The sequence below is a fragment of the Pongo abelii genome, chromosome 14 (genome assembly GCF_028885655.2).
Source record: "Pongo abelii isolate AG06213 chromosome 14, NHGRI_mPonAbe1-v2.0_pri, whole genome shotgun sequence".
Classification (NCBI taxonomy): Eukaryota; Metazoa; Chordata; class Mammalia; order Primates; family Hominidae; genus Pongo; species Pongo abelii.
In genome coordinates, this window is record NC_071999.2 from 116869878 (window position 1) to 116897205 (window position 27328).

The 27328-nt window shown below is 49.3% G+C and overlaps 1 protein-coding gene across 8 annotated transcripts; it reads left to right on the top strand.

Moving 5' to 3' along the window:
* The first annotated feature begins 3151 nt into the window (after positions 1-3151).
* On the top strand, positions 3152-26615 carry NAXD (NAD(P)HX dehydratase). Of its 8 annotated transcripts, XM_024257612.3 has the most exons (11): positions 3198-3285; positions 5888-5994; positions 9822-9972; positions 11835-11880; positions 12829-12917; positions 15087-15195; positions 20304-20354; positions 20431-20535; positions 21790-21910; positions 23769-23889; positions 25016-26615. In XM_024257612.3, the coding sequence occupies exons 2-11, from the start codon at positions 5961-5963 to the stop codon at positions 25164-25166; spliced, it is 978 nt and encodes a 325-aa protein (XP_024113380.3). In that variant the 5' UTR covers positions 3198-3285; positions 5888-5960; the 3' UTR covers positions 25167-26615.
* The last annotated feature ends 713 nt before the right edge of the window (positions 26616-27328 follow it).

Consider the following 27328-nt stretch of genomic DNA (forward strand, 5'->3'; position numbering starts at 1 on the left):
GGCAGAGGATCACTTGAGGTCAGGAGTTTGAGACCAGCCTGGCCAACACAGTGAAACCCTGTCTCTACTAAAAATACAAAAATTAGCTGGGTGTGGTGGTGCACGCCTGTAGTTCCAGCTACTTGGGAGGCTGAGTAGGGAGATCACTTGAACCTGGGGGGCAGAGGTTGCAGTGGGCCAAGATTGTGCCATTGGACTCCAGTCTGGGCAACAGAGTGAGACTCTGTCTCAAACAACAACAACAAGAAGAAGAAACATTTACAATCCATTCCCTCTGAAGCCTGCTACCTGGAGGCCTCATCTGCACAACCCCTTATCTTAACCCAGACACTTCCTTCTATTGATTCCAAGTCTTTAAGTAAACTTTCAACCAATTGCCCATCAGAATATCTTTGAATCCACCTATGACTGGAAGCCCCTCTCTTGGAGTTGTCCCACCTTTCTGGGCTGAACCAATGTACTTCTTACATGTACTGATTGATGTCTTCTGTATCCCTACCATGTATAAAACCATGCTGCAGCCCGACTAGCTTGGGCACATGTTCTCAGGATCTGCTGGGCCTATGTTACAAGCCATGGTCACTCATCTTTGGATCAAAATAAATCTCAAATATTTGACTCTTTTCGTTGATACTCATGCAGCAGACTATTGCCATCATCCAGGCTACACACTGTTAAATGGAAAAACCTTAGACACGTGTATATTTTAACTGAGTGATTTGAGCAAAACAAAGCAGATTCTTCAATGGGGCAGCCCTCCAAACCAGAGCAGATGAGAGAACTTCAACCAGGAACATGATCTGACAGCACCTATAGGAAACAGAAGTGTGTGATGGAGACAGCTAATTTGATTATAGCTTCATTGCTTAACTAGTTACAGAGTTTCCTGCCATTAAGTATAAAGCTCAGTTACTGTAGTTGTTAAACTCCTTATTGGTTTGGTCTGGTAGGTGTATTTCAGGGTTTCACTCTGTTATCAGAAAGGGGTTCCAATCCAGACCTCAAGAGGGTTCTTGGACCTTGTGCAAGAAAGAATTCTGGGCGAGTCCATAAATTGAAAGCAAATTTATTAAGAAAGGGAATAAAAGAATGGCTACTCCATAGGCAGAGCAGTGGCACTGGCTGCTTGACCGAGTATACTTATGAGAGGTGAAGCCAGCTGGACTTCCTGGGTCGAGTGGGGTCTTGGAGAACTTTTCTGTCTTACAAGAGGATTGTAAAATGCACCAATCAGCACTCTGTAGCTAGGATTGTAAAATGCACCAATGAGCGCTCTGTAGCTACCAAGAGGATTGTAAAATGCACCAATCAGTGCTCTGTAAAATGCACCAATTAGCAGGATCCTAAAAGTAGCCAACTGCAGGAAGGAATGAAAAAAGGGGATTCTGATAGGGCAGAAACAGAACATGGGAGGGGACAAATAAGGGAATAAAAGCTGCCCCCCCCCCCCCCCCCACCAACCAGCAGCAGCAATCCGCTTGGGTCCCCTTCCATGCTGTGGAAGCTTTGTTCTTTTGCTCTTCATAATGAATCTTTTTTTTTTTTTTGAGATGGAGTCTCACTCTGTCGCCCAGGCTGGAGTGCAGTGGCATGATCTCAGCTCACTGCAAGCTCCGCCTCCCGGGTTCACGCCATTCTCCTGCCTCAGCCTCCTGGGTAGCTGGGATTACAGGCGCCCGCCACCACGTCCGGCTAATTTTTTGTATTTTTAGTAGAGACAGGGTTTCACGATGTTAGCCAAGATGGTCTCGATCTCCTGACCTTGTGATCCACCCGCCTCAGCCTCCCAAAGTGCTGGGATTATAGGCATGAGCCACCACGACTGGCATCTTCATAATAAATCTTGCTGCTGCTCACTCTTTGGGTCCATGCCACCTTTAAGAGCTGTAACACTCACTGTGAAGGTCCCTGGCTTCATTCTTAAAGTCAGCGACACCATGAATCCACCAGCAGGAACCAACTCCAGACACACTTATAGTTATCTCTCGATTATAGGCTAAATAAGGATAGGATTATTCATGAGTTTTCTGGGAAAGGGGTTGGCAATTCCTGGAACTGAGGGTTTCTCCCCTTTTCAGACCATATAGAGTAATTTCCTGATGTTGCCATAGCATTTGTAAACTGTCATGGCGCTGGTAGGAGTGTCTTTTAGCATGCTAATGCATTATAATCAGCAAATAATGAGCAGTGAGGACACCACAGGTCACTTTTGTGGCCATCTTGGTTTTGGTAGGCTTTGGGCCGGTTTCTTTACTGTGTCATCTTATCAGTGGGGTCTTTGTGACCTGTATCTTGTGCCCACCACCTATCTCATCCTGTAGCTAAGAATGTCTAACCTCCTGGGAACGCAGCCCAGTAGGTCTCACCCTCATTTTACCCAGTCCCTATTCAAGATGGAATCGCTCTGGTTAAAAGGCCTCTGACATGTGGAGCCATCCTCTCACCTCAGCCTCTCAAGTAGCTGGGACTACAGGTGTGCAATACCATCCCCTGCTAATTTTCCAAAAAAAATTTGGTAGAGAAGGGGGTCTCCTTATGTTATGTTACCCAGGCTGGTCTCAAACTCCTGGGCTCAAATGATCCTTCCATCTTGGCCTCCCAAAGCATTGGGATCACATGCGCGAGCCACCGCACCTGGCCCCACAAGTTTCCTCTAGCACCATGAGGGTGGCTTCAAATAGGGTGGCAGTGGAGGTGAGAGGCCATCAGCCACAGGAGGAGCGTGGGTGGCAGGGCAGGAGAGGTCAGGGTGCCTTCCAGGGGTTTGGGCCTCAGCGTTGGAGTGACAGAGCTGCCATGACCTGAGACGGTGGAAAGCGAAGGGGCCTCGCAGTGAGCTGGTTTGGCCTCGTGGTGAGCTGGTTTGGGGTTCAGGGCAGAGGCTGCGCCTGGAGCAGAAAGGCACCTGACTGCTACACTGGGGGCACATGGTGGGCCTCGGCACTCCACCTGCCGGCAAAATCATTTTCTATAACGCCGCATGCCTAAAAATGGGCCGATAAACACAAACCAGACCACTCTTCAACCTGCCTTCCAGCTGAACTCTCTCAGGCCAGAGCTGGGGCCAGGCCGGCTTGGGCGTCGCGCTTGTCAATCATCTAGAACGGGGTGTGATTTGAGCGAGTTGGGATCCCACTTCCGACAGCGGGGCGGGGGCGGTCGGGAAACCGGAAAAAGCTTCCAATGGCTGCGTTTCCGGCGGCGGCGCGGGGGCAGCTGGGAATCCGGAATGCTGCCCGATGGCCCTGGGTCCTCGCTGTGGGGCAATCCGGGCTTGCGGGCGAGGTAAGGTCGACTCCATTTGGCCCGGGGATGGTCACACGCGCGGGGGCCGGGACTGCGGTCGCCGGCGCGGCCGTTGTCGCATTGCTCTCGGCCGCACTCGCGCTATACGGGCCGCTACTGGACGCAGGTACCCGACCGCTGAGCGCCTCTGCTGGCTCGCGAGGGGGAAGCGCCGCCGAGGGGCAGCCCGCGCGCGGGGCCAGGGCGCCTTGTGGCCTGCGGGGCGGAGTAGGGAGAGGCAGGAGGCCTCCTGGAACGGCGCGGCGACGGCTGGGCGCGGCTCGGGGTGACGGGAGCCTCCGCGCGGGGTGACAGAGGGGCAGAGAGTGGCGCCGGGCCGGAGCCAGTGCGCGTCCCGGGAGCGGGCGTGAGCGGCAGAACCCGCGTGGTGGCCGGGGAACGGGGGGCCGAGGGCCGGCAGGAGGACCCTGGGGCGCCGCGGGGCGCTGGTCGGATCCGTTTGCTCTGCTCTGCCCCCGCTCCCGGTCTGGGAAAGATGCTTGCCAACTCCGGGCTTGCTGTTTGGTCCGAGCTGGAGACGGGGGCCCTTCTGGGGCCCAGGGACGCGGCGGGCGTGCAGGCGAGCTGGTTGGCTGAGCGGGCTTCGCGCACACCAGGAGCAGGGCGGTGTCTGCATCCCCAACTTGAAGCCCCAGTGCGACTGGGCAAGTACAGACCCTGCACGTCCTTGGACCAGCTAGGCCTCCTTCGCCCGCCCCGTGTCAGGGTGTGTGTGTGCGTGCAGGAGGTCCCTTGGGGAGGGAGGTTCACCTGAGTCATCCCCAGAACCTGAAGCGCTGGCCAGATGTACCCGAGGGCCCTGCCCTGGCCTTGGCTGGTCCTTGCACGCTGAGATACCTTTTCAAATAGAACGGGTTAGGTAGAAAGAATTTAAACAGGAGCTGAGCAAGTGCTTGGAGCCCCATCTCTTCATAGGGTTTTTTGTCTTTCTGTTTGCCTTGTTGGTATTGGTGTATCTGACATATTTTATACAGGAAGTAGTTCGTGTATATCTCATTTCTCATTTCTCATAAGGAGAGATTGCTGTTATCCACCTTGGTATGGAAGATAAATAGAAGCTCAGAGAAAGTGACTTAGCCAGGATTCTCCAGCCAGTGAGTGGCCGAAATGGTTAAATGCACCATTTGTTGCTGTAGTCATTAGACAGATTTTACCTTGTGTGTATGTTGGGCATCGTCAGAGAGTTTTGGCTTTTTGTTTTCATCGGCACACACTGAGAATGCATTGGGTGGTGCTGAGAGAGTACCCTACACTGCACCTCACTCACACCAGCAGGGAGGCTTCTTAACACTTTATTTATTTATTTGTAGCTCTTTACCTTAAATTAACCCACCTTGATTAGTAGCAAGATTTTTCATTGCACTTGGTTGAGGATTTCTTATCAGACTGCCTAAACTTTTACGAAAAGCCAGGTAGAGTTGTATATTACTGAGGCTTTAGGGAATATTTCAGTTAACTTAGGGATTGTTGTTAGATGCTCTAAATTAGTTATACTTCACATTAACTTAAAGTATTTTTGCTTTTTTAAGTAGAATTTTCCAGTACTAAAAGCACTTTTAGCACAAAGCAGCAGTGATAGTCTTCCCCAGACATGGTTCCTTAAAACAAAAGCCAAACAAATTTAACTTGTTCTTCCAGACTCAGAATTGTCCTGAAGAGTTACTGAATGGGATACATCTTAAGTCACCTATTGTCAAGGCCTTTTTATCCTTCAGAACTTTGATGTTTATATGTAAATGTTTCTGTGTTAACATTTGAAATGTTAAGTTCAAATGGTGACGTCAGTAAGTCAGCTGGAACTTGCTTCACTGCCAAGTGCTGGGAAGTTTAGTTGACCTGCTTTGGCCCTTTTGCTAACAGAAGCTGTTTATCTTAGGTGAATGCTGGTGAGCAGCCTGGATTTTACTTTGCGTTAATACAATTCTAGTTAAGTGAAAATGCTATACTTCTTATTTTGCCTTAAAATGGCAGCATTTTACACCTACTGTGTGCCCACAAAAATAAAAACAAAAACATGGCAGCACTTTGGTAAAATAGTGTCTTACGGCCTGGCTTGTCCATTACTAACCACAGCATCTGCACAGGTTTCTCTCTGGGCCCCAGTTTCCTTATCTGTAAAAGAAAGATAAACTGGCTGTTAGTGAGGAGAGTGAATCACGATGTCTTTACTTCATCAAACATTTATCAAGTGTCTTGTTCTGTGCCAGTCTGTGTTCGAGGTGATTGAGTCCCACATGGAAGCAGTCAGTGCTGCAGCTTGCGGATGGTGCCACGTTCCCTGTGGGCAGACAGTAGTAGGTGGTGATTCTCCACCAGTCCAGACATAAGAACTTCCTTCTTATGTCCAGGTCAACCCCTACCATGTAGGTTGTCTGTGTGCTTGAAAGGTTTCAGAACCCCACATGTAATAATAGTTACTTTTGGTATCACTTTGAATTTTTAAAATTATATAGCAAAAAAGTTACTATTAATTATGTTATGACTTTAAAATAATTTTAAGCTAGCTTACATTTGAGAGCCATCTTCCTCATGTGTAAATCTTTAAATATTCAGTTTCTAGATGATGCTTCTTGTTCTCCAGGTTTCTTAGACCCAGCCCTTAGAGTAGCATCATGGCCAGGGAACTGGGAATCTGACAGTCTTGAGATTTCACAATGGAACAGGAGCAGGAGGAGGCGACTCCCACTGGTGGGTTGATCAAGTTGCTATGAAGGTGATTTGCACATTTTGGGCTCCAAAACACGACCTTCTATATAAGATAAAGGAATAGCTCAGAACAGGATTCCCCCCTCCCCATGTTTTCTTCCTAGGTATTATGAAGATTGCTATGTGAATGTAGTGTGTTTTTACACAATCAGAATTGATATTTTTGGCTTGTGGTAAATGGGACTTTAATGCTTAACCTACTGTAGATAAATCTGCCTTAGAAAGTGGCCCATATTTGTATATTGTATTTGATGTTTAAGTCCCCTGATATCTTATCATTTTAATAAAGATTACCTTGAAGTGGAGGAAAAATTGTATGTGTTCTTGTCGTTATTTGAATAACAACAAAAATTAGTATTAGCTTTAAAGCCTGTAGGTTTTAAGCGTATCCATGCCTGGACTCTAGCATATCTCCTCTTTCTCAACCAAAAAGATCAGAAAGGTGCTATCCCAATACCAAAAGTACTGGGAGGACTTTCAGCAAAGTGTGACGCAGAAGGGAAGCTTTTCCGCTCTGAGGCGCAGATGCGGAGAGGACGAGCACTTGGAACAGAGCATACCTGGGAGCTCTGGTGCTGCAGTTGTGACCCTGAGGTGGCCCTGCCGTGCCCTTCTGGGGGTGTTGGGCGACACTGGTTGCAGAGGGGCAGCAGCGCTCCCCTCCACCTGACAGGTGCTCCACCTTGACTCATGGATGCAGCTTAATTTTGTGTCAGATCCTTTCTGGCAATGTATAGGTTATTTCAACTATGAGGCAAAGTGCAAATGGGTAGTTCAATGTGGGTTTATGATATTTGCCCTTTTTGATATAGACATTAAATATTTCATACCTCACCTATAGTACTTTTTTTAAGACTTAAATCTGAAATTTAAGATACAGATGTTTATAAGATATGAATCTTGGATATTGGGAGAAAGAAGCCTCCTGGAAAATGTACAGTATTATCTGGTGGAACCATTTTATTTCTTTTCTTATTGTGAGAAATACACATTTATCAAGTATTACCATTTAGGAGTTGTTTTCATCAGGCAGGGTACATTGATATAAATGTTAATTTTTAACATCCGTAAGTTGAAGTCTGACTAAATTGTTTTTCTCTGTGATTTCATAAGTCACAATTTATATTTTATATGACCTTAAATATTTAATTTGAACTACTGGTATATTTAAAGGTGCTAAAACTACACGCATGCATCTCTACTAGTGGTTCTTAACCCAGGCTCATTTTGCCCCGCCCAGAAGACATTTGGGAGTGTTGAGATATTTCTGGTTGGCACCACTGGGTGTGTGCATGCACTGCTGACTGGGTAGAGGCCAGGGATGCTGGTCAGCATCCTTCAGTGCATAGAACAGCTCCCCACGACAAAGACAGGGTGCTGATCGATATCCATAAATGGCTTTTTTTTTTTTTTTGAGACAGAGTCTTGCTGTGTCACCCAGGCTGGAGTGCAGTGGCATAATCTTGGCTCACTGCAGCCTCCACCTTCTGGGTTCAAACAGTTCTTCTGCCTCAGCCTCCGGAGTAGCTGGAATTACAGGCGTGCATCACCACGCCCAACTAATTTTTGTATTTTTAGTAGAGATGGGGTTTCACTATGTTGGCCAGGCTGGTCTCGAATTCCTGACCTCAAGTGATCCACCCACCTTGGCCTCCCAAAGTGCTGAGATTACAGCGGTAATCTCACTGTGCCTGGCCCCATAAATGTCTCTTCTAGACAAGTGTTTTGTTTTAAAACCATAATTTAGCCCACCTGGAGGGATTTCAAGGATGGGTGCATCGGTCCCCTGCAGGTAGTGCCGCAAGCCTCATTGTGTCTGTCCTTGGCCCACAGTTTATAGTGATTCTGTGCCGGGTCTTGTGTGTGGGTCTGGAAGAAGGTGAAAAGGTTTGGGGTTGGGCTGAGCGCGGTGGCTGACGCCCGTAATCCTAGCACTTTGGGAGGCCGAGGTGGGCAGATCACAAGGTCAGGAGATCGAGACCACCCTGGCCAACGTGGTGAAACCCCGTCTCTGCTAAAAATACAAAAATTAGCTGGGTATGGTGGCATGCGCCTGTAGTCCCAGCTACTCAGGAGGCTGACGCAGGAGAATTGCTTGGACCAGGGAGTCGTAGGTTGCAGTGAGCCGAGATTGTGCCATGCACTCCAGCCTGGCGACAGAGTGAGACTCTGTTTCAAAAAAAAAAAAAAAAAAAAAGGATTTGGGTTGATGGGGATTCATAGGATCTTTTTATCTTGGGGGAATCCCAGCATCTGCTCTATCAGCTAAGGCAGTTACATCTACTCATAAAGAAAATTCCTTCAAAAATTTTGTTGAGTAAAAAGTAAAACTGTAAGAGTTAAAAGACAAAGCTCTTTTGCCGTGAAACACTCAGTCAGCTTTGGGCTGCAGTCAGTGGAACTTGTGACACTGGTTTTTCTCTGCTGCTGAGATAATTGGAAGGATAAAAATATTGAGTGCCTTGTTTGAAAAAATATTGTTTATATTTGCAAAGATCCTTTCATTCTAGGGAGAATGTATGCTTTATTCATTGAGCTCTATAGAACATACCAGCATTTCTCTCATAGCCGAGCTGTTTTAAATATTAAGGTAAAATATACAACACAGGAAGCTCTTCAAGAAAGGCCAGTTGAAGTGTAGCTGTTTAGAGACAACTCAAGATGATGAAATTACTTTAAATGCCACTTTGAACCCAATTTAAGAGGTGTGCCATATTTAGAATGCCATTTCTAGGTTATTTAATTAATACCCAGTTGAGTGTTGGAATACAGTTGGGAGTAATATGATGAATCTGTCGGACTTCTGAGCATCCCAGTGGATTACAGGTGGGAGCTTGCTTTCTAGTTTGTGAGGAGAGAAAAGACCTAATAATCCTAAAGGGAAATTGAAATGAAGTGATAGTTTATTAAGTAATCATTTTTTTACTTGATAAAACTTTCTGGAAAATTAAATGGTCTTCCAAAATTTCAGATACATTTCAAAAATAAACCTGATAGAAATAGCATATGTTGTCCTGGTGGGGTGGCTCGTGCCTGTAATCCCAGCACTTTGGGAGGCTGAGGTGGGCAGATCACTTGAGGTAAGGAATTGGAGACCAGCCTGGCCAACATGGTGAAACCCTGTCTCTACTAAGAATACAAAAATTAGCAGGGCAGTGTGGCAGGTGCCTGTAATCCCAGATACTCGGGAGGCTGAGGCAGGAGAATCGCTTGAACCCAGGAGGTGGAGGTTGCAGTGAGCAGGATCGTGCCACTGCACTCCAGTTTGGGTGACAGAACTAGACTGTCTCAAATGAATAAATAAATAGCATGTGTTACTATATGTGTTAATTACATGTGTTCAGGCTGGGCATAGTGGTTCACGCCTGTAATCCCAGCACTTTGAGAGGCTGCAGCTGGCAGATCACTTGAGGTCAGGAGTTCTAGACCAGCATGGCCAACATGATGAAACCCTATCTCTACTGAAAATACAAAAATTAGCCAAGTGTGATAGTAGACGCCTATAATCCCAGCTACTCAGGAGGCTGAGGCAGGAGAATTGCTTGAACCCGGGAGGCAGAGGTTGCAGTGAGCTGAGATCACACCACTGCACTCCAGCCTGGGTGACAGTCAGAGTTCGTCTCAAAAAAAGAAAAAAAAAAATTGCATGTGTTAATGTAATTTTGAACATCATATTTGCTTACAGAAATCCACTGGGTACAAATCTATAGCATTCATAATAACTGGAGAGGGTTTTGGCTAATGGGCTATTATGTGTACTAACAATATCTGTTTACCTTTCTGAATTATTCATTTTTCTTGTCTTTCAGTTTTAGAAAGAGCGTTTTCGCTACGTAAAGCACATTCAATAAAGGATATGGAAAATACTTTGCAGCTGGTGAGAAATATCATACCTCCTCTGTCTTCCACAAAGCACAAAGGGCAAGACGGAAGAATAGGCGTAGTTGGAGGCTGTCAGGAGTAAGTAGCTGATGTGCAGTGTTGGTGTTTAAAAAGTCAGTTGCTGGCTGGCTGCTTACCTGCCTGTTATTCACGCTGTCTAGTTTGACCTCAGTAATCATTTCCAAATGCAGCCTGATAGGACACTCAGTATTTTTCAGTGATCCACTTTTTGATTAACTAGGAAATAACTCTGAGGAGCCCTGACTGAATTACTCCCTCGTGTGTGTCAGTGTGAAGTTTTGTTGTAGTGGGGAAATGAGCCTGTTTTTTCCACTTTCTGCTTTCCGTATTTAACTGGACTTCATACCACAAGCATGTTTTTTGTGTTTAGGATAGAAACACTCAGCAACCTCTTGGTTTACTTTGTCAGTTTAAAGATGTTACTGAAAGTCATTTATGAAATTTGACAGATCCCTAGCTTGCTTCTGTTCTGTTTTGCTGCCGTGTTTGGTACGTAGCTATTTGTAAGTTGTCTTTGGGTGTGAAGGATACCTTCTGCCTCTGACGGAAAGCCTGTCGCGGCTCCTCTTTCTGTTTCTGCTTGCTTTCTGTTTGCATGTATGTGGTATCTCTCTTTACCCATCCCTCCATTTGCAGCTGTTGATCGTGCCATAGGGTGTGTTAGAGTTGTTACTGGATCAGGTATGTGTGCATTTTACATGCTGGTGATGCTGCTGAATTGTCCCCCCATTGCGTTAGTGTGTGCTGCCTCCCAAGAGCACCTGTTCCCTGCAGCCCTTGGAGGACCTTTGCTAGTCAATTCGACAAGCTTTCTTGTTGTTTTAATGCATTTCTCTTATTAGTGAGGCTTGTTTTCACATGATGGAAGAGTGTGTGCCTGTATGTTGCCTGTTCTGTACTGTCTTTTGCATTTACAACGCTTTCTATTGACACCGCTTTGCAGGAGAAGGCCATGTAACGTGACGTGTATGAGCATTTGCCCAGGTCTCTTTTTCTTGGGTTAGCAAAACATTTCACTCCTCGGAATGGACATAAAGGTTGCATTTGCCCATCTGATGCAGGGCAAGGCTCTTCCTTTCTGTGCCTGAAGTGCCCTTAGACCTGGAGAGCCAGGGATTCCAGAACAGTGAGGTGGAAGCAGCTGGGTGGTGGGTGCCATTTCTTGTTTGTTCCAAGTGGCCCCCATCTGGCCTCTGCTGACTGTTACTCTTGGAGGACCGGGTCTGCCCACTCTGGGACCCTATCCATGCCTGACTGCTCCGAACATGTGGTTGTCACTTTCTTCTCTCCAGGCAGAAGCCTGCGGTCAGCTCCTTGAACATTCACATTGCAGAGAGACTGCAGGCATTACTGCCAGAGATTCACTCTCCTGAAATGCATGAAGGTTTTATGTAAAAGATTGACATTTCTGGCTGGGTGCTGTAGCTCATGCCTGTAATCCTAGCATTTTGAGAGGCCAAGGCGGGTGGGTCACCTGAGGTTGGGAGTTTGAGACCAGCCTGACCAACATGGAGAAGCCCTGTCTCTACTAAAAATACAAAATTAGCGGGGTGTGGTGGTGCATGCCTGTAATCCCAGCTACTCAGGAGGCTGAGGCAGGAGAATCGCTTGAACCCAGGAGGCGGAGGTTGCAGTGAGCCAAGATCGCGCCATTGCACTCCAGCCTGGGCAACAAGAGTGAAACTCTGTCTCAAAAAAAAAAAGACATTTCTAGTCGAACCTGGTTCATGTTCATTGAACATTTGCTGAGCATCTTCTAGGTGTTGGATTTGTGCTGTGTGCTTCATGTCTCTGTTATTTATTGATAAACCATGTCTATATTATTTTTGCCTGTTTTTTATTGATAACCTATTTATTGATCAAGGTATGCTTGATACCTTATTCTCAGAAGTTTTTGACTCTAAATACCTTCTTTTTAGGTACACTGGAGCCCCATATTTTGCAGCAATCTCAGCTCTCAAAGTGGTATGTTTACTTAAAATTTCTTTATTGGGATTTTTCTGGTAGAGAGTTTGATTATTTAAATATGATTAAAGCAAATGTTTTCTGATAGAAATCTAAATAACATCTTAGGGTAATCATAGGCAATAGAAACACCTTTAAGTCTATCCTGACATCCTGTTCATGAACAAGATCACTTCAGTTGAAGTCCATTTTTTTTTTTTCTTTTTTTTGAGATGGAGTCTCGCTCTTGTTGCCCAGGCTGGAGTGCAATGGCGGGATCTCGGCACACAGCAACCTCCGCCTCCTGGGTTCAAGCGATTCTCCTGCCTCAGCCTCCTGAGTAGCTGGGATTACAGGCACCTGCCACCACACCCGGCTAATTTTTTTTGTATTTTTAGTAGAGACAGGTTTTCTCTCTGTTGGTCAGGCTGGTCTCGAACTCCTGACCTCACGTGATCCATGCACCTCGGCCTCCCAAAGTGCTGGGGTTACAGGTGTGAGCCACTGCACCTGGCCTCAATTGAAGCCCATTTTTAAAACCTGCAGCGTGATTTGTATTGTGCTCCACCAAAGTGCACCTGGGATGCCTTTGTAGGTCCCAGTTGAAGCAGCTGATCCTGCCGTTTCCCACGCGCTGAGCAAGTGCTAACGGCCGGCCTCTTCCTGTGACCCTTCCTCCTGGAGGGTGACCAGGCCGAGCTGGGCCATGCTGGTGTGCGTGGCTCTGGCCCTGCCTCTGCAGTGGCGGCAAAGTCTTTCTTGTTAGGTATTGTGCTCTGCGCCCTGGCCCTTTGCTGAGCCACCTGGCTGGGTGTAACCCGAGCTAGTACGTTTCTCATGCGTGTCGGTGTCACCAGGGCTGAGTAATGAGCGCTGGACGCCTGTGTCTGGCGGGTGGGCAGCGATGCCGGAGCCTTCTGGAGCCTGTGGACTGGGTCCCTGAGTCGGCCTCTTGTGCTCCTTCCTCAGGGCGCAGATTTGTCCCACGTGTTTTGTGCCAGTGCAGCCGCACCTGTGATTAAGGCCTACAGCCCGGAGCTGATCGTCCACCCAGTTCTGTGAGTTGCTCTGCGCCGGGTTCTCGTAGGTTCTCTTTGCCTCCTGCATCGTTTGGGGTTTTGGCACTGACACCGACAGCGTCCTGATGGATTTTCCATCCTCAGAGTTTGTCAGCAGGTGCTGTAGAGGAAGTAGGGAAATGAAGGAGCCCATTCTTCTGTGGTCAGAATAAGACAGACACGGAGGGGTGGAGAGGTGGGTGAGGGGAACTTGGGCCTGTTGGAGATGGCCGGGGCCCAGCTCCAGAGGCAGGGAGGCCCTGTGGGCTGTGTGTGACAGGTTTGCAGAAGGTGGAAACGAAGGGCCTCTGAGCAATAACAAGACCCTTCCTGCACTCGGCACATATGTCTGGTGCCAGGCCCTAGCCTGCGTTCCATGGGTCAGTGTGGAACTGGGCAGGCAAATACCTGCCCCTGTGGGGCTCCCCAAGACAGCCTGTGCTGTAGAGCTTGCTGTGTGGAGGTGTTCTGTGTGCCGTCCAGGATTGTGGCCACTGAGGGCTTGAAACGCAGCTGGGAGGCGCGGGAGCAGAGCTTTTGCTCTTGTTGACTTCTCATTGTGTGTGTCTGCACCGACTGGATTGGGCTGTGCTGCTCTGGAGACAGAGAGGAGGATGGCAGGTGGTGAAGGAAGCACAGAGAGTGGCAGCAGGGAGGGGCCGTGAGAGGGGGCAGAGGGGCGTTCGGGGCAGCCGCACAGTGTGATGACGCCTGGGTTGAGCCCGGCCTCTCCACACCAGGGAGGAGACGGCGCGGAGCTCCAGGTGGGGTGCTGTGATGTGTCGGGTGACCAAGAGGTGCAGGGCTGGGCCCCAGAGGGTGCGGGGCTGCTGTTAGGGCTGTGGCTCTGGCCCTGAGTGAGCAGGGCAGGGCCAGTGTGGGTCATAAAGGCTCCTTGGCGGCTGTTGGGCTGGGCCCCTGGGGCCGGGGTGGAGGCTGTGGTAAGGACCTGTGGGAGGGAAGGGTGCAGTCAGATGGTGAGAGGGGCCAGATTCTGGGTATGTTTGGAAAGTTTGGGGGCAGAATTTGCTGACAGATTGGATTGGAAAAGGCAAGTGGCATGGACTCCACCAAGGGTTTTGGTCTGAGCAAGTGGTCACTCCATGTGGTGGAAACGGGCTTGGGTGGGATGAAGATGAGGCGTTGGGTGTGGGGCGCAGTTTGGCTGCCAGTTAGACATCCAGGGAATGTGGCTAGTGGGCACTGGACAGTGGGGACATGGACTTGGGAGTCATGCACAGGTGGACGGTGCTTAAAGCTGGACGACGAGGGAGCAAGAGGCGGAGGGGGGCTGGGGTTGGGGGCAGGGGGACTTGGCACTCAGATGCTGGGAGCACGGGCTGGGGAGGAGGCAGCAGGGGCTTCCAGGAGTCAGTGAAGCCGCTGTTTCCAGACAGCTCTAGAAGGGCCTGTGTGTGCGACTCTGGGTCAGTTGGAGATGAGGCCTGAGAACAGTTGGTGCATCTCACAGTGCGGGGTGACCCTGACAAGGGAGCTTGTCGGGGAGGAAAGGGGACAGAAGCCTTAATAGTGTGCTCTAGGAGAGGTCACACCGAACAGGAAGGAGTTCTCAAAAAGCAAACCCCTGCCTTGTTCTGAATGAGAAACTGCAGCAGGATCAGTGCGTTGTGTGGGGCCTGGTCTATGAGCACACAAAGTAGGCTTTACAACCACACATGTATGTGATGGAAACAAACTGGCTAACTTTAGAGGGCAAAGATGATTTTGAAAATAGCCATCACTGTTTCTAACTTGTCTTAACTGTTGAAAGCTAGGCATCTAAATCTGGGCATTAAAAGACAGATCAGGGAGAGGCAATGGCCACATGCAGTGTGGGGCCTGGTTTGGGTCCTGAAACGGGAAGAGGACATCAAGAGGAAATGGGAAATTTGGAAAATGCTGTGGTTTAATGAATAGTATTAACCAATGTGAACTTAGTTATGCTGATCCGGAATGTGGATGTGTGAGGCGTTAACCTCAGGGGAGGCTGGGCGAAGGGTACATGGGAGCCTTTTGTACTGATTGAATAATAAATCTAAATTACAGAAATTATTTAAGAGTCATTACTATTTGTAAATTATTTTTTCAAAATAAAATGTAAACAAATACATGACAGTAAATAAATGAGAAATTGTGGGTAACCATCCTGGCCTTCCTTTCCTTCTTTAGCGACAGCCCCAGTGCTGTTCATGAGGTGGAGAAGTGGCTCCCCCGGCTCCATGCTCTTGTCGTAGGACCTGGCTTGGGTAGAGATGATGCGCTTCTCAGAAATGTCCAGGTAATGTGTATACTCACTCACTTCCCTCATGACAGGCTTAGCCCTTAGGCGTGAAGTTGGAACAGAGGCATTTCTCTTGCATTTTGTGTAGTGTTCCATGTGCCTCTTCATGGCATGATTGAGATAAGATTTGAGGGATGGAGGAGAAACTGAATGCAAAGGTGGTGAGGAACTGTGCTGAGATCTGCTTCCCTCCGGGCCCGACTGTTTTCTCACGGAGCAGCTGCAGGAGGTGTGTGTGTGGAGTTGCTCAGATGTTTTATGTCTGATGTGAGGAGAGGGTGAGCAGGACTGAGGAGCTGACAGAGGTTTGGGGTCAGGCCTGGGTGTACCTCCCAGGCCAGCTCTGTGTACCTGCCAGCTCTGTGTTCCCTGCGTCCTCTGACGCTCCCTGGGCTGGTGTGTCTCTGCTGGGGGTTGTGCTCCTGTGGAGATGCATCTCAGGGATTGCCCTCTGAGACCCTTTCTCGAGTTCCAGGGGACCCCTGTTAGAGCTCCTGGGGGAAGACACAGTGTGCCAGATGGCCTGGTGCCACAGGGTGCTCACTGTGCAAGGCGTGGTGACTGCATGGGGATCAGAGGCTGGGCATTAGTGAGGGACTACGCTTAAAGCCCTTAGAAGGTGCCTGGCCATTTTGTGTTCCCCAGATCAGCAGTCACCCTGAAAATGCCAGCCATCTGCATGGCACTCTGTTGGGTGCTTAGTTAATGGAGGAGTCTCTGAGGCTGCGGGGCTTGAAGGCGGCGAGTGACGGAGCCAGCAGTGCAGGATGAGTCCTCTGAGGGGCAGGCAGACGCAGGCTGACACTGCACAGACCAGGGAAAGCGGCGTAGAGTCGGCACGGGAGCCCGTCTTTGAGCTTTAAGGTCTTACCCGCTCACCGGGAAGTAGGAGGTGGCCATGTTTAGGAGCAGTAGAACCCTCTGTCATCCCCGGGGAGAGGCTCTCAGTGGGGAGTCCCATCTGCAGGCTGCAGGTCTGCAGTGCACGGCTGCTGCTCCCTGTCCAGCTCTGCAAGCTGGGGGTGCGGATGAATTAAAGGTGAACAAGCCAGAGTTCTCTGCTTCAGGTTATTTTCTTTGTGAATTTAAGTTCATAATTTAAAAACTGGTATCTTAAAAAACCACTCTACTGCGTGGAAGTGTGAAAGGTGGGAAGTGAGGGTGTGCGTCGCTGTCCCTGCAGCCCAGACTCCGGACCTCGCATTCTGGTTCCCGCACACTCTTGCCGTGGTCTTGAGAGCCCTCAGCTCATCTAGCGTGGGCTGCCGCCTCCTTGTCAGCTTCCAGCTCGTGTCTGGCGCGGAGCAGAGGCTTCCTACTTCGTCGACATTCCTGAATGAGGTCATCATCTGGTGTAGGCCTGAAAACAACCCGATTAGGTAGATTTCTATTCATAGCCCCATTCTTCTGATGACAGATTGAGTCCTGGCAAGGATTCAAGACGCCCGTGGGATCTTGTAGCAAAGAAACTGCAAAGATGGTTTTTTAAAAACGACTTTATTTAGCTGATTTACCTACCATACCCTTCACCCATTTAAAGTGAACTATTCGGTGGCTTCAAGTATATTCATAGTTGTGCAACCATAACCATGATTAACCTTAGAATATGTTTATTGCTTCTAGAAGCAGCCCATCCCCGTTAGCATCTGCTCCCTGTTCCCCAGTCTCCCCAGTTCCTGGCAGCCACTCAGCTAGTATGCTTTCTGTCTCTCTGGATTCGCCTGTTCAGGACATTTCATATGAATGGAATTACGCAATGTGTGCTATTTAGTGACTAGTTATGTCACTGCATAATTTTATATTTAGAGCTACCTGTGTTGTAGCATGTATCAGTATTCCATTCCTTTTTGTATCTAATATTTCACTGTACGCATACACCACCGTTGGTTTATCTGTTCATTAATTTATGGAAAATTGGTTTCCACTTTTTGTGTGGATGTTTTCACTCTCCTAGGTGTCAAGTGTTTCACATTTTGAGGCCCTGTCGCTGTTTCCTATAGCGGCTGTTTCCCATTCCCTCCAGCAGTATGCGAGGGCTCTGATTCTCCACATTGTCCCCAGCACTTGTTACTGTTGTCGTCTACTTAGCAGCCACTCTAGTGGGCGTGGAGCGACCTCATTGTGGTTTGGTTGGCGTTTTCCTGGCAGCTGATGCTGTTGAGCATCTTTGCATGTGCTCATTGGCTGTTTGGGTATCTTTTTTTGTTTTTTGTTTTTTTTTTGAGACAGATTCTCACTCTGTCACCCAGGCTGGAGTACAGTGGTGTGATCTTGGCTCACTGCAATCTCCACCTCCTGGGTTTAAGTGATTCCTTTGCCTTGGCCTCCAAGTAGCTTGGACTACAGGCGCCCACCATCACACCCAGCTAATTTTTGTATTTTTAGTAGAGATGGGGTTTCACCATGTTGGCCAGGCTGGTCTCGAACTCCTGACCTCAGGTGTCTACCCGCCTCAGCCTCCCAAAGTGCTGGGGTTACAGGCGTGAGCTACCACGCCTGGCCTGTTTGGGTATCTTCTTTGGAGAAGTGTCTGTTCATACCCTTTCCCCACTTTGAAAACTGTTTTTTGCCTTTTTATTTATTACTGACTTTTAGGAGTTCTTCATATACGTTCTAGACACAGGTTCCTTATCAGAGAGACGATTTGCCGATATCCTCTCATTCTGTAGGTTGTCTTTTCACTTCTTTGATGGTTTTGTTTACAGCACAGGTTTTTAATTTTGAAGTCCAATTTAGCTGTTTTTTCTTTTGTCCCTTGTGCTGTTGGTGTCTTATCTCAGAAGCTTCTGCCTACCCCAAGGTTTACTCCTACATGTTAAGAGCCTTATTGTTTTGGCTGTTACTTTAGCTGTGTGGTGCATGTCGAGCTGATGCTGGTGTGGTAGAAGGAGGCTCCAGCGTCAATCTTTGCTTGTGGGTGTCCAGCTGTTGCAGCACCATGTGCTGGAGAGACTCCTTTCCTCCCAACTTGTCATCCTACCTGACAGTCCGTTGACCCTAAATGTGAGGGCTTATTTCTGGACTCTTGTTTCTGTTTTGTTGATCTGTACAGCTGTACTGCAACTGCCTGGTCTTGACTGCTGTGGCTGCGTAGGAAGCCTTGACATCGGAAAGCCTGAGTCCTCCAAATTCGCTCTTTTTAAGGTTGTATTGGCTCTCCTGGGTCCCATGCATTCCAGTTTTGGATCAGCTTGCTGATTTGTGGAATAGGCAGCTGCAGTTTTGGTAGGGATGATGTTGAAACTGAAGATCAGTTGGGGGTATGTCTAACAACATTAAGTCTTCTGGTTCCTGGGCTTGCTTTGAACCCACGTTGTCTGAATCTGGAGCGCAGGCTCTTGACCAGTGCACCTGTCCTCACACTGTGCTCTTTTCACACTCATTAACAGTGTGTCCTGGGGACTTTTTCATGGAAGGATATGTGGATACTCATTATTTTTAACAGCTACATCAGAATTTATGGATCTACTACAGTGTATTTAGTTCATTTACACTGTTTTCAGCTTTTTTTTCATGTTAACATCAGTGGTGTCCTGAATCTATGTGTTTTGTCCACTCTTTTGGGTGAAGTTCCATTGCTGAATCAGAGTGAGGACGTTTAAATTTTTGAGAGATGCCCCCAGATTTCTCCTTAGTGTACCATGGTTTGCTTTCCCATGGGTGGGGACACCCTTCTACACTGGGTGCTCTCATGCTGCAGACCTTTCTAGGAGACCCATGTAACATTGCATTTTCCAGGGTTTGAATATTCACTTTTGACTACTATTTGCAAATACATTAAAAGAAAACACAGAAACAGATGAAAATGTCAGATTGTTACCAAATACTGCAACGTGAAATCAGAAACTGATCTAAAATCTGAATTAGCAGCAAAAGCCTGCCAGTTTTAGCAGTAAAGCCAAACTCAGGGCAAGCAGACAAAGAATTTTTATTGTTAATAAAGGGAATAAGCTTCCATGAAGTCTTAGTTACCTGCCTCCCTGGAAGGGGCTTCAGGACACACTGCTAATGCTCGGACCAGTGTCAGAGCCAAATACACACTTTCCTACGGCTGGAATGTGCGTCATAAACAGGCTGAAATGAGCACTTTGTTAGGCGAGCAGCTAATGCTTTGTTAGCTTTCAAATTTCATGTAATATACATGGCTTTAGTTTTCAATACTTTATTCTTAGCATGTATTTTGTTTAATGTTTTCTATCAAGTCAAGATCACTTTACATGCTACTGCAGTGTATAATCTTGTCACAATGTATTGGTTCATAATAATAAAAACCACCAAATATTGATTACATATATGTGTGTGTATCTATACATGTAGTTTTTTTTTTTTTTAATAGAAAACCTTTGAAACCTTCACAGTAATCCTATCAGGGAAAAATGATTCCCTGTTTATTATTGTTGTTATTTTAAAACATGTAAGTAAAGTGATATGAAAAATACATAATGACTAATGATTTGGGGAATTTTCAGGAATTCAGATTTCTTGCCTCCGAATGCTGCATATTAGTATCTGTTGGAGAACTGGAAGCCCTCGCTAGGGCGGGGGGTGTCTTCATGGGTTAGCCTAGGAGCCCAGCTGTTGTTTATAGTGTTTCCACTGGGCTTCGTCTTTCAGAGTTCCCCGTGTCCTGCCTTATTTAGGGGCTCTGCGAGTTCATTGGGTCTTTCTGCTTCTCTATTTTATTCATTTACTTGATTATTTTCCATTTATTGTTTGATGGCCTGATGTTGCATTTTATTAAGAGTCTGCTCAATTTTCTTTCACTCTTGGGAAAAGTGTCTTAGTCTGTTTTGTGCTGCTGTAGCAGTACCACAGACTGGGTAGTTGATAATGAACAGGCATTTACTGGCTCACGGTTCTAAAGGTGGATGTCCAACATCAAGGTGCCGGCATCTGGGGAGGGCAGAAGGGCAGGAGAGAGACCCTTATGCCCCTTTTAAAGGTCATTAAATCCACCTATGAGGACACTGCCACATCACCTTTTAAAGGCCCCACCTCCCAGGACCCTTCCATTGGCAATTAAGTTTCACCATGAGTTTTGAGGAGACACATATCCACACCATAGCAGCAGGCGTGGTGCTCAGTCTGGTTTTCTCTTCTGGCAGGGCATTTTGGAAGCGTCAAAGGCCAGGGACATCCCTGTTGTCATCGACGCGGTGAGTTGACCTCTCTCCTCCTGGCTCAGACTCCCAGAAGGCCTGTGCAGTGAGCACGGCTCCTTGTTCTGTGCAGGATGGCCTATGGCTGGTCGCTCAGCAGCCGGCCCTCATCCAAGGCTACCGGAAGGCTGTGCTCACTCCCAACCACATGGAGTTCAGCAGACTGTATGACGCTGTGGTGAGTCAGTGGACCCCCTGGAGGGTGGACGCAAGCCCCATTCATCCTGAAGAGGGTGAAGGACGAGCTCCATGCTTCTGCCCAGCCTGTCCCTGTGGGCACATATGCAAGTAATCGCTGTACCTCTCCCAGCGGATGGCGCGTCTTCCCATTAATGCGCTTGGATTGGATGAACGATGGTGTATTGGGCTTGGGACAGGCAGGGACTCGGATCAGCCAGCCCCTCCTGCAGTGCACTCTGGACAGATCACTTTGTCTGTGTCCTGAGTGCCTCATCTGTAATGTGATGATGGCATCTGCTTCACGGGGTTGTGAGGATGAGATGAGGAAACCTGTGTAAAGCCGTGAGTCCCCACATGGTAAGTGTCCCATCAGTGTTAGTGCCCAGTACGACTGGAATTTGTATTACTCCTGCAAAGCTCTCAGAACCCAGCCTTGGGTGGTCCTCCTTCAGCCTGCTCTGATCAGGTAGACGATGGGCACTGGAGCAGGCACCGTGTCAGGATTTGCTCGGAAGACTCACTGCAGGTGATAATCCTGGGCATCCTCCTACCTACGCGGCCTTTAACAGGTGCCTGGGTGATCCCGTTAGACACGAGAGCGTGAGTCTCATGGCGGATGGGACAGGTGCCTGGGTGATCCCTTTAGACACGAGAGCGTGAGTCTCATGGCGGATGGGACAGGTGCCTGGGTGATCCCGTTAGACACGAGAGCGTGAGTCTCATGGCGGATGGGACAGGTGCCTGGGTGATCCCGTTAGACACGAGAGCGTGAGTCTCATGGCGGATGGGACAGGTGCCTGGGTGATCCCGTTAGACACGAGAGCGTGAGTCTCATGGCGGATGGGACAGGTGCCTGGGTGATCCCGTTAGACACGAGAGCGTGAGTCTCATGGCGGATGGGACAGGTGCCTGGGTGATCCCGTTAGACACGAGAGCGTGAGTCTCATGGCGGATGGGACAGGTGCCTGGGTGATCCCGTTAGACACGAGAGCGTGAGTCTCATGGCGGATGGGACAGGTGCCTGGGTGATCCCGTTAGACACGAGAGCGTGAGTCTCATGGCGGATGGGACAGGTGCCTGGGTGATCCCGTTAGACACGAGAGCGTGAGTCTCATGGCGGATGGGACAGGTGCCTGGGTGATCCCGTTAGACACGAGAGCGTGAGTCTCATGGCGGATGGGACAGGGCTATCTGTCATGTCGTGTGTCTGAGGAAGACTTTGCTTTTTCTGTGTCTTCCTGTGTTGTCATAGCTCAGAGGCCCTATGGACAGCAATGATAGCCATGGATCTGTGCTAAGACTCAGCCAAGCCTTGGGCAACGTGACGGTGGTCCAGAAAGGAGAGCGCGACATCCTCTCCAATGGCCAGCAGGGTAAGTGGCGGCTGCCCTCTGTGCATGGGCCGGTGCCAGGTCAGTCAGTATGGCCACACCGAGCGTGAGCCCTGGAAGACCTCTCCCGTGCACACCCGTGTTCACACGCATTCACACAAAGGGATTCCTAATGAGCTCGTCAACCACACCTTCTTCAGAGTCCATGTTTTGACTTTTCACTGTTTTGCCAGGGGAGGTGACAGTGATGAGGGCAGGCTTTCGAGCCGTGGGCCTTACCCGTTGGTTGAATTCCCGTGCCTCAGTTATGAGAAGCAGTCTGGCAGGAGGGTGCCTGCAACAGCAGGGCACAGTGCGGGGTCCCGCGTCTCCAGCTGCCACTTTCATCTCACCTGTGGCATCCACGATCCATGCAGTTATTTGGGTATTTTATTGCATTTCATTCTCTTTTATCAAAATGACTGGAAAGTGCAGAAAAGCCCTGAAGCTGATGCTGGTAGTGGAATCTCAGGCACTTAGTGTGGCGTGTCTCAGCCGGCCAGTCCCACGGAGCCTGGGGAGGCTTCAGCAAGAGCCAAGTGAGAGCAGGGCAGAAGCCGGGCCCAGCGTTAGCGAGGCATCTGGGGAGTCATGCCCTTGTTAGCTCTGAAAATGGAAGCCCCCTCCATTCAGCTCTGAACAGATGATGAGCAGCGAATGCACTCACCTGCTGAGCTGGGGGGCTGCTGACTAGGTACCAAAATCAGGGTAGAACACTGAGGCATCTGTGGGCGGGTGTGTGCACATCCACACTTGTACACTCACGTTCACATGCACATATGTGCACACGCATGCACTTATACACATGCACAGTTGTGCTCACAGCCTCACACACGCCCTCGCACTCACACACATGCAGTTGTGCTCACAGCCTCGCCCTCGCACACTCACACGCAGTTGTGCTCACAGCCTCACGCACCCTTGCACACTCACACACACATGCAGTTGTGCTCAGCCTCACATGCGCCCTTACACACTCACACACGCAGTTGTGCTCACAGCCTCACACATGCCCTCGCACACTCACACACACATGCACAGTTGTGCTCAGCCTCACATGCGCCCTCGCACACTCACACTTACACACATGCAGTTGTGCTCACAGCCTCACGCGCCCTCGCACACTCACACATGCACAGTTGTGCTCATAGCCTCACACACCCTCGCACACTCACTTACACACATGCATGGTCATGCACACAGCCTCGCACATGCCCTTGAACACTCATCCACACACAGCTGTGCACAAGGAACACAACAGATGTTCTCAGAGGGACTCTGACACCTTTGAGATGAGAGTTTTTAATCACTGGAAGGCTCTCTTGGGTCTAACAGGTTCAGAGAATGTAACACCTGGTTTTCAAAATATTTTCCAAAGAAATAGAGAATTCCCACATACATAGGCATACGTGACATTATGAGGCCGGTGGAGGCCTCGCTCGGTGTTGCCCTGTATGGCTGAGCTGTGGTTTAAGGTGAACTCTGGAGTAGTGAGGGCTGGTTCCCCGGGAGCTGGTGGGAGGAGCTGGAGGCTGGCGCTGCCCTGCTCAGAGCTGTCTGCTTGGGCTCGTCTGAGGCGGTTCCAAGCTGCGGGTGTCTCCACCAACCTTCTGTGCTACACAGCGGGGTCTGGGGCAGCCTCACCACTGCGTGTCTTGGTTTCCCCTTCTGTAAAACAGAGGCTGCCTCCAACCCTTGGAACAAACAGGGAAGAGCCGTAGCGGGCAGGATGTGAGTGGAGCCTCAGGCTGCTCCTGGAGGGTGTGGCTCTGCCTGCCGTGTGGCCTTCCACAGCCGTGGCTACTGTCACATTCATACACATGGCCGTGCTGACACCTGCTCTCATTTCTGCCCTGTGTAGTGCTTGTGTGCAGCCAGGAAGGCAGCAGCCGCAGGTGTGGAGGGCAAGGGGACCTCCTGTCGGGCTCCCTGGGCGTCCTAGTACATTGGGCGCTCCTTGCTGGACCGGAGAAAACAAATGGGTAAGGCCACATGTCTTCATTTATTCTACTTTGAAACCGTCTGATTTTTCTAAGCTATTTCAGTAGCTCATGCGTTGAATAAGTAGCCCTGGAAACACTGAGAATGAACTCTAGGCTTCACTGGAGAGATCTCGGCACAGGTGAACCCTCTTGGCAGAAGCTTCCACCCCACACTTGGGCCTGGGCCTGTCCATCATTCACTGTGGATGGGGCCTGGGGCAGGGGTGGTCTTCAGAGCTCTCCAGAGAGTTCCGAGATGCAACCAAGGCCCAGCAGCATGCTGTTCTGGGAAGTTGAGTGGTTTACTCTCTGTAACACAGAATACTAAGATAGAAAACAGACAGGGTCAAGGCGTACTTAGACACTTGTTCTTAAAGATATGAATTTTCTTAAGAGACAGCAGAATTCTAGGACCAGGGCCCTTGGCCCAGTTCTGTAGTCAGAGAATTTTATGAATGCAAGCAGTTCCCATACCTCTAAGCATCTCCATTTCTCTTCTGTGAGCCCATCAGGGTGGTGGCTGCAGGTGCTAGGTGTGGCAGACCCGGGCTTCTGGAGGGTGGGCAGGCCTGTCATCCAGTGGCCTCATCTGTCCTCATTGCCGGGATGGCAGAGTCTGGGACCATCCCCCAAACTAGGTGTGTCCACATGAATTTGACAGCCAAGGAGGCAGGGTGTGGGCAGTAGTCTTACTGTTCATTCTGCTGGGTTCACTCTCGTTCCCTCCGCCCCCTCCCAGGAGATGGAGCCTCGTTCCTGGTAGCAGGAATCCACATTCTCAGACCTCAGAGGCCCTCCACACCCGGGCACTGAGAGCACAGTCAAACAGGGCTAAGCAGCTTGTGCCGCCTGGCTTTCCCCGGGAACACCTGGCCCGCTGTGTGCCCTGGCCCTGTCTCCGAGTACATAGACGTTTCCCGTGTGCCTCCTGCAGAGAGTAGTGGAGGGTTAATGGTGGTTTTTGCTGTGATAAACCTGCTTTCTCCTCAGAGGCCTATCAGTCTTGAAATTGACAATTTGGGGTCCTGAGATTGAAACAGGAGTCAAAACCAGAGCCCAGGGTAGCTGCAGCCCCCGGACCACGACGCCCACTTCCCCACACCTCCTGCTGTCCCCTTTTCTGCAGGTCCAGCCCTCTCCTGGTGGCTGCGTTTGGCGCCTGCTCTCTTACCAGGCAGTGCAACCACCAAGCCTTTCAGAAGCACGGTCGCTCCACCACCACCTCCGACATGATCGCCGAGGTGGGGGCCGCCTTCAGCAAGCTCTTCGAAACCTGAACCCACGCGGACCAGAAGTAAACAGGCACCTCGGATGGGGGAGAGCGTGTGTGATGGGAAAATCCGGACCCACGCGTGTGCTGAAGGCGCACGGTGCTTGCCAGATTTTCAACTTGAGCGTAAATTGGTTGCTGTTGAGAATTTAAGAATTTGGAATATTGCAGTTTTTGGCTAAACTTATTGCGTGGTTGGAGATGTTATGGTGACACTAAACAAAGTATTCCTGAACTTTCCTTAACTCCTTGGTAGTAACTGGGAAGACAGAAATGAAAATCACATGAGAATGAAGAATTCTTTAGCAGCTCAACAGAATTTCTTTTTCGGCCTGCTCCCAAATCGGCGAAGTTTCTACTTGTTACTCTCTCTGCCGACGCCCTTCATTTCTCCCCCGCTTCCCTTCCCTAGTCTTTCCTCCGGCAGGGAGCTGGGCAGGGGTCCCCAGGTGTCTCCCTGAGTCCCGACTGCACTGACTGCGTTTCCTCTGACTGGGTCCCTCAGAGGGCTGTTTCGTTCTCCAGCTCATCTTTTAAAGTGGTGACTGGCTTGGTGGTATGTGGCTGATTGACATGCTCCAGGGTAATCAGTGGTGACTTTGTTTGGAAACCCTTTTGGAGGTACCATGGGAACAGAAGGAAACATGAGTGACGCTGACCCTTGAGTGTGTGGGCAGGGAGCTCTGAGACGCTCTCCGGTGTCCGTGTCTACACAGAGGTCCCCATGACACCCACCAGCCCCAGCAGGGCAGACCGGACCAGGGATGGGCATGGTGAAAGGCTATAGCCTGGGGTCTGACGTGGCCCCTAGTGCTGTCTCAGGAGAAGGCTCTGGAGGACTTGGGGCATGCTGGGCCTGGTGCAGTGATGGTGGTAAGGAGACCCGGGGAAACACAGTATCGTGGTCATGTATGTTTAGGAAGCAGCACAGCCGTGTCCTCAGGGATATTCGCGTCCAGTAAAGACACTGGTAACTGCAGTTTCAGCAAACACGCTTCATGGCAGTGTCGACCTCGGGTTAGCTTCTGTTTGTGTGGATGGTTTTCCTGGAGCGGCCTGACATTGACGTGTTCTCTGGTCCCATGTCTTAGCGGGGTGTGGTACGGTTTCGTGCCTGACCCGCGCATTAGGGTGTTCTCTTATACTTTCAGTAGCGTCTTTCCACAGCAAGGGCCAAACCCTCCTGGTTCCCTTCAGAGTCTTTTTGGCCTGATGATGACTCTTGAGTGATACCCTGTGATGCAGACATGCCCCAGATGGATTCTACTTTCTTTAAAACTAGGAACTTTCAAGATTAAAAAAAAGACTGTCACTACTAATTTGACGCCTAACTTCAGAAGCTTCACTGTCTACACGTGAACTTTTCCAGAAAAACTGTGCCATGGGCATTTTTTCCTCTGGGGAATTAACATCTAAATTCTGGTAACTATTAAAAGACAGATCTGGTTAATTTAAATCGAGTGTTGTATTTTTTTCCTTAAACAGCTAAAGCTTACCTTTCAACTTTCTTAGGTGAGGATATTGTGAGATACCTGGGAGATAAAAATATCTAAGCCTGTCTGTGTGAGATTGGCCTTGAAGGATAAGCCCAAGGCAGCCCCTTCTTTCCTTAGGAAATACGATTCAGCAGTCACAGGAACTATTTGTATGGTTTTTGTTACTAAATTTTTGTTCTAAGTAAAACATCCCTTTGCTTAAAGGAGAGAATGAGTTTTTTACGAGCAGCTCATTGCTTCCCTGTTCTTTCTCAAACCCACGTATTTCATGCACTCGCTCCAGCCAGACACGCTCCCAGGAGCTTCCCTGGACCAGGACAGCAAGGGGAAAGTGTGTGTGGGTGGGTGGGCGGCCCGTGAGGCAGTGGCCTGGCTGTGGGGGACAGAGTGCCCCAGTACTGAGCAGCCCTGTCGAGATGCCTCATTGTAAGGAGCCCTCTGGGGACTTTTTCTATGTGGGTAGCTTTACTAGGGTGATTTTCTAGGTGAGTGACTTCTGAACTGTAGACAGGAGACCTGTACCTCAGGGTCACGGTTAAACGATGAGCAAGGCTGTATGCCCAGTCACGGGTCCCGCTGTTGCCTGTGCCCTTGGGATTCAGAGATGCCAGTGCGACAGGGAGAGGCCTGGCCCAGGGTCTGCGAGCGGGAAGAATGGAGAGGGGTCACCCTG

What these genes read in the sequence shown, in the direction of transcription:
- NAXD (XM_063714686.1), top strand. Translation starts at nt 3,184, where the DNA reads ATGGCTGCGTTTCCGGCGGCGGCGCGGGGGCAGCTGGGAATCCGGAAT. An exon ending in CGCTTCTCAGAAATGTCCAG is followed by an intron (nt 15,196 to 20,303) that starts GTAATGTGTATA and finishes CTCTTCTGGCAG; the next exon opens with GGCATTTTGGAAGCGTCAAA. An exon ending in CCTCTCCAATGGCCAGCAGG is followed by an intron (nt 21,911 to 23,768) that starts GTAAGTGGCGGC and finishes TGCCCTGTGTAG; the next exon opens with TGCTTGTGTGCAGCCAGGAA.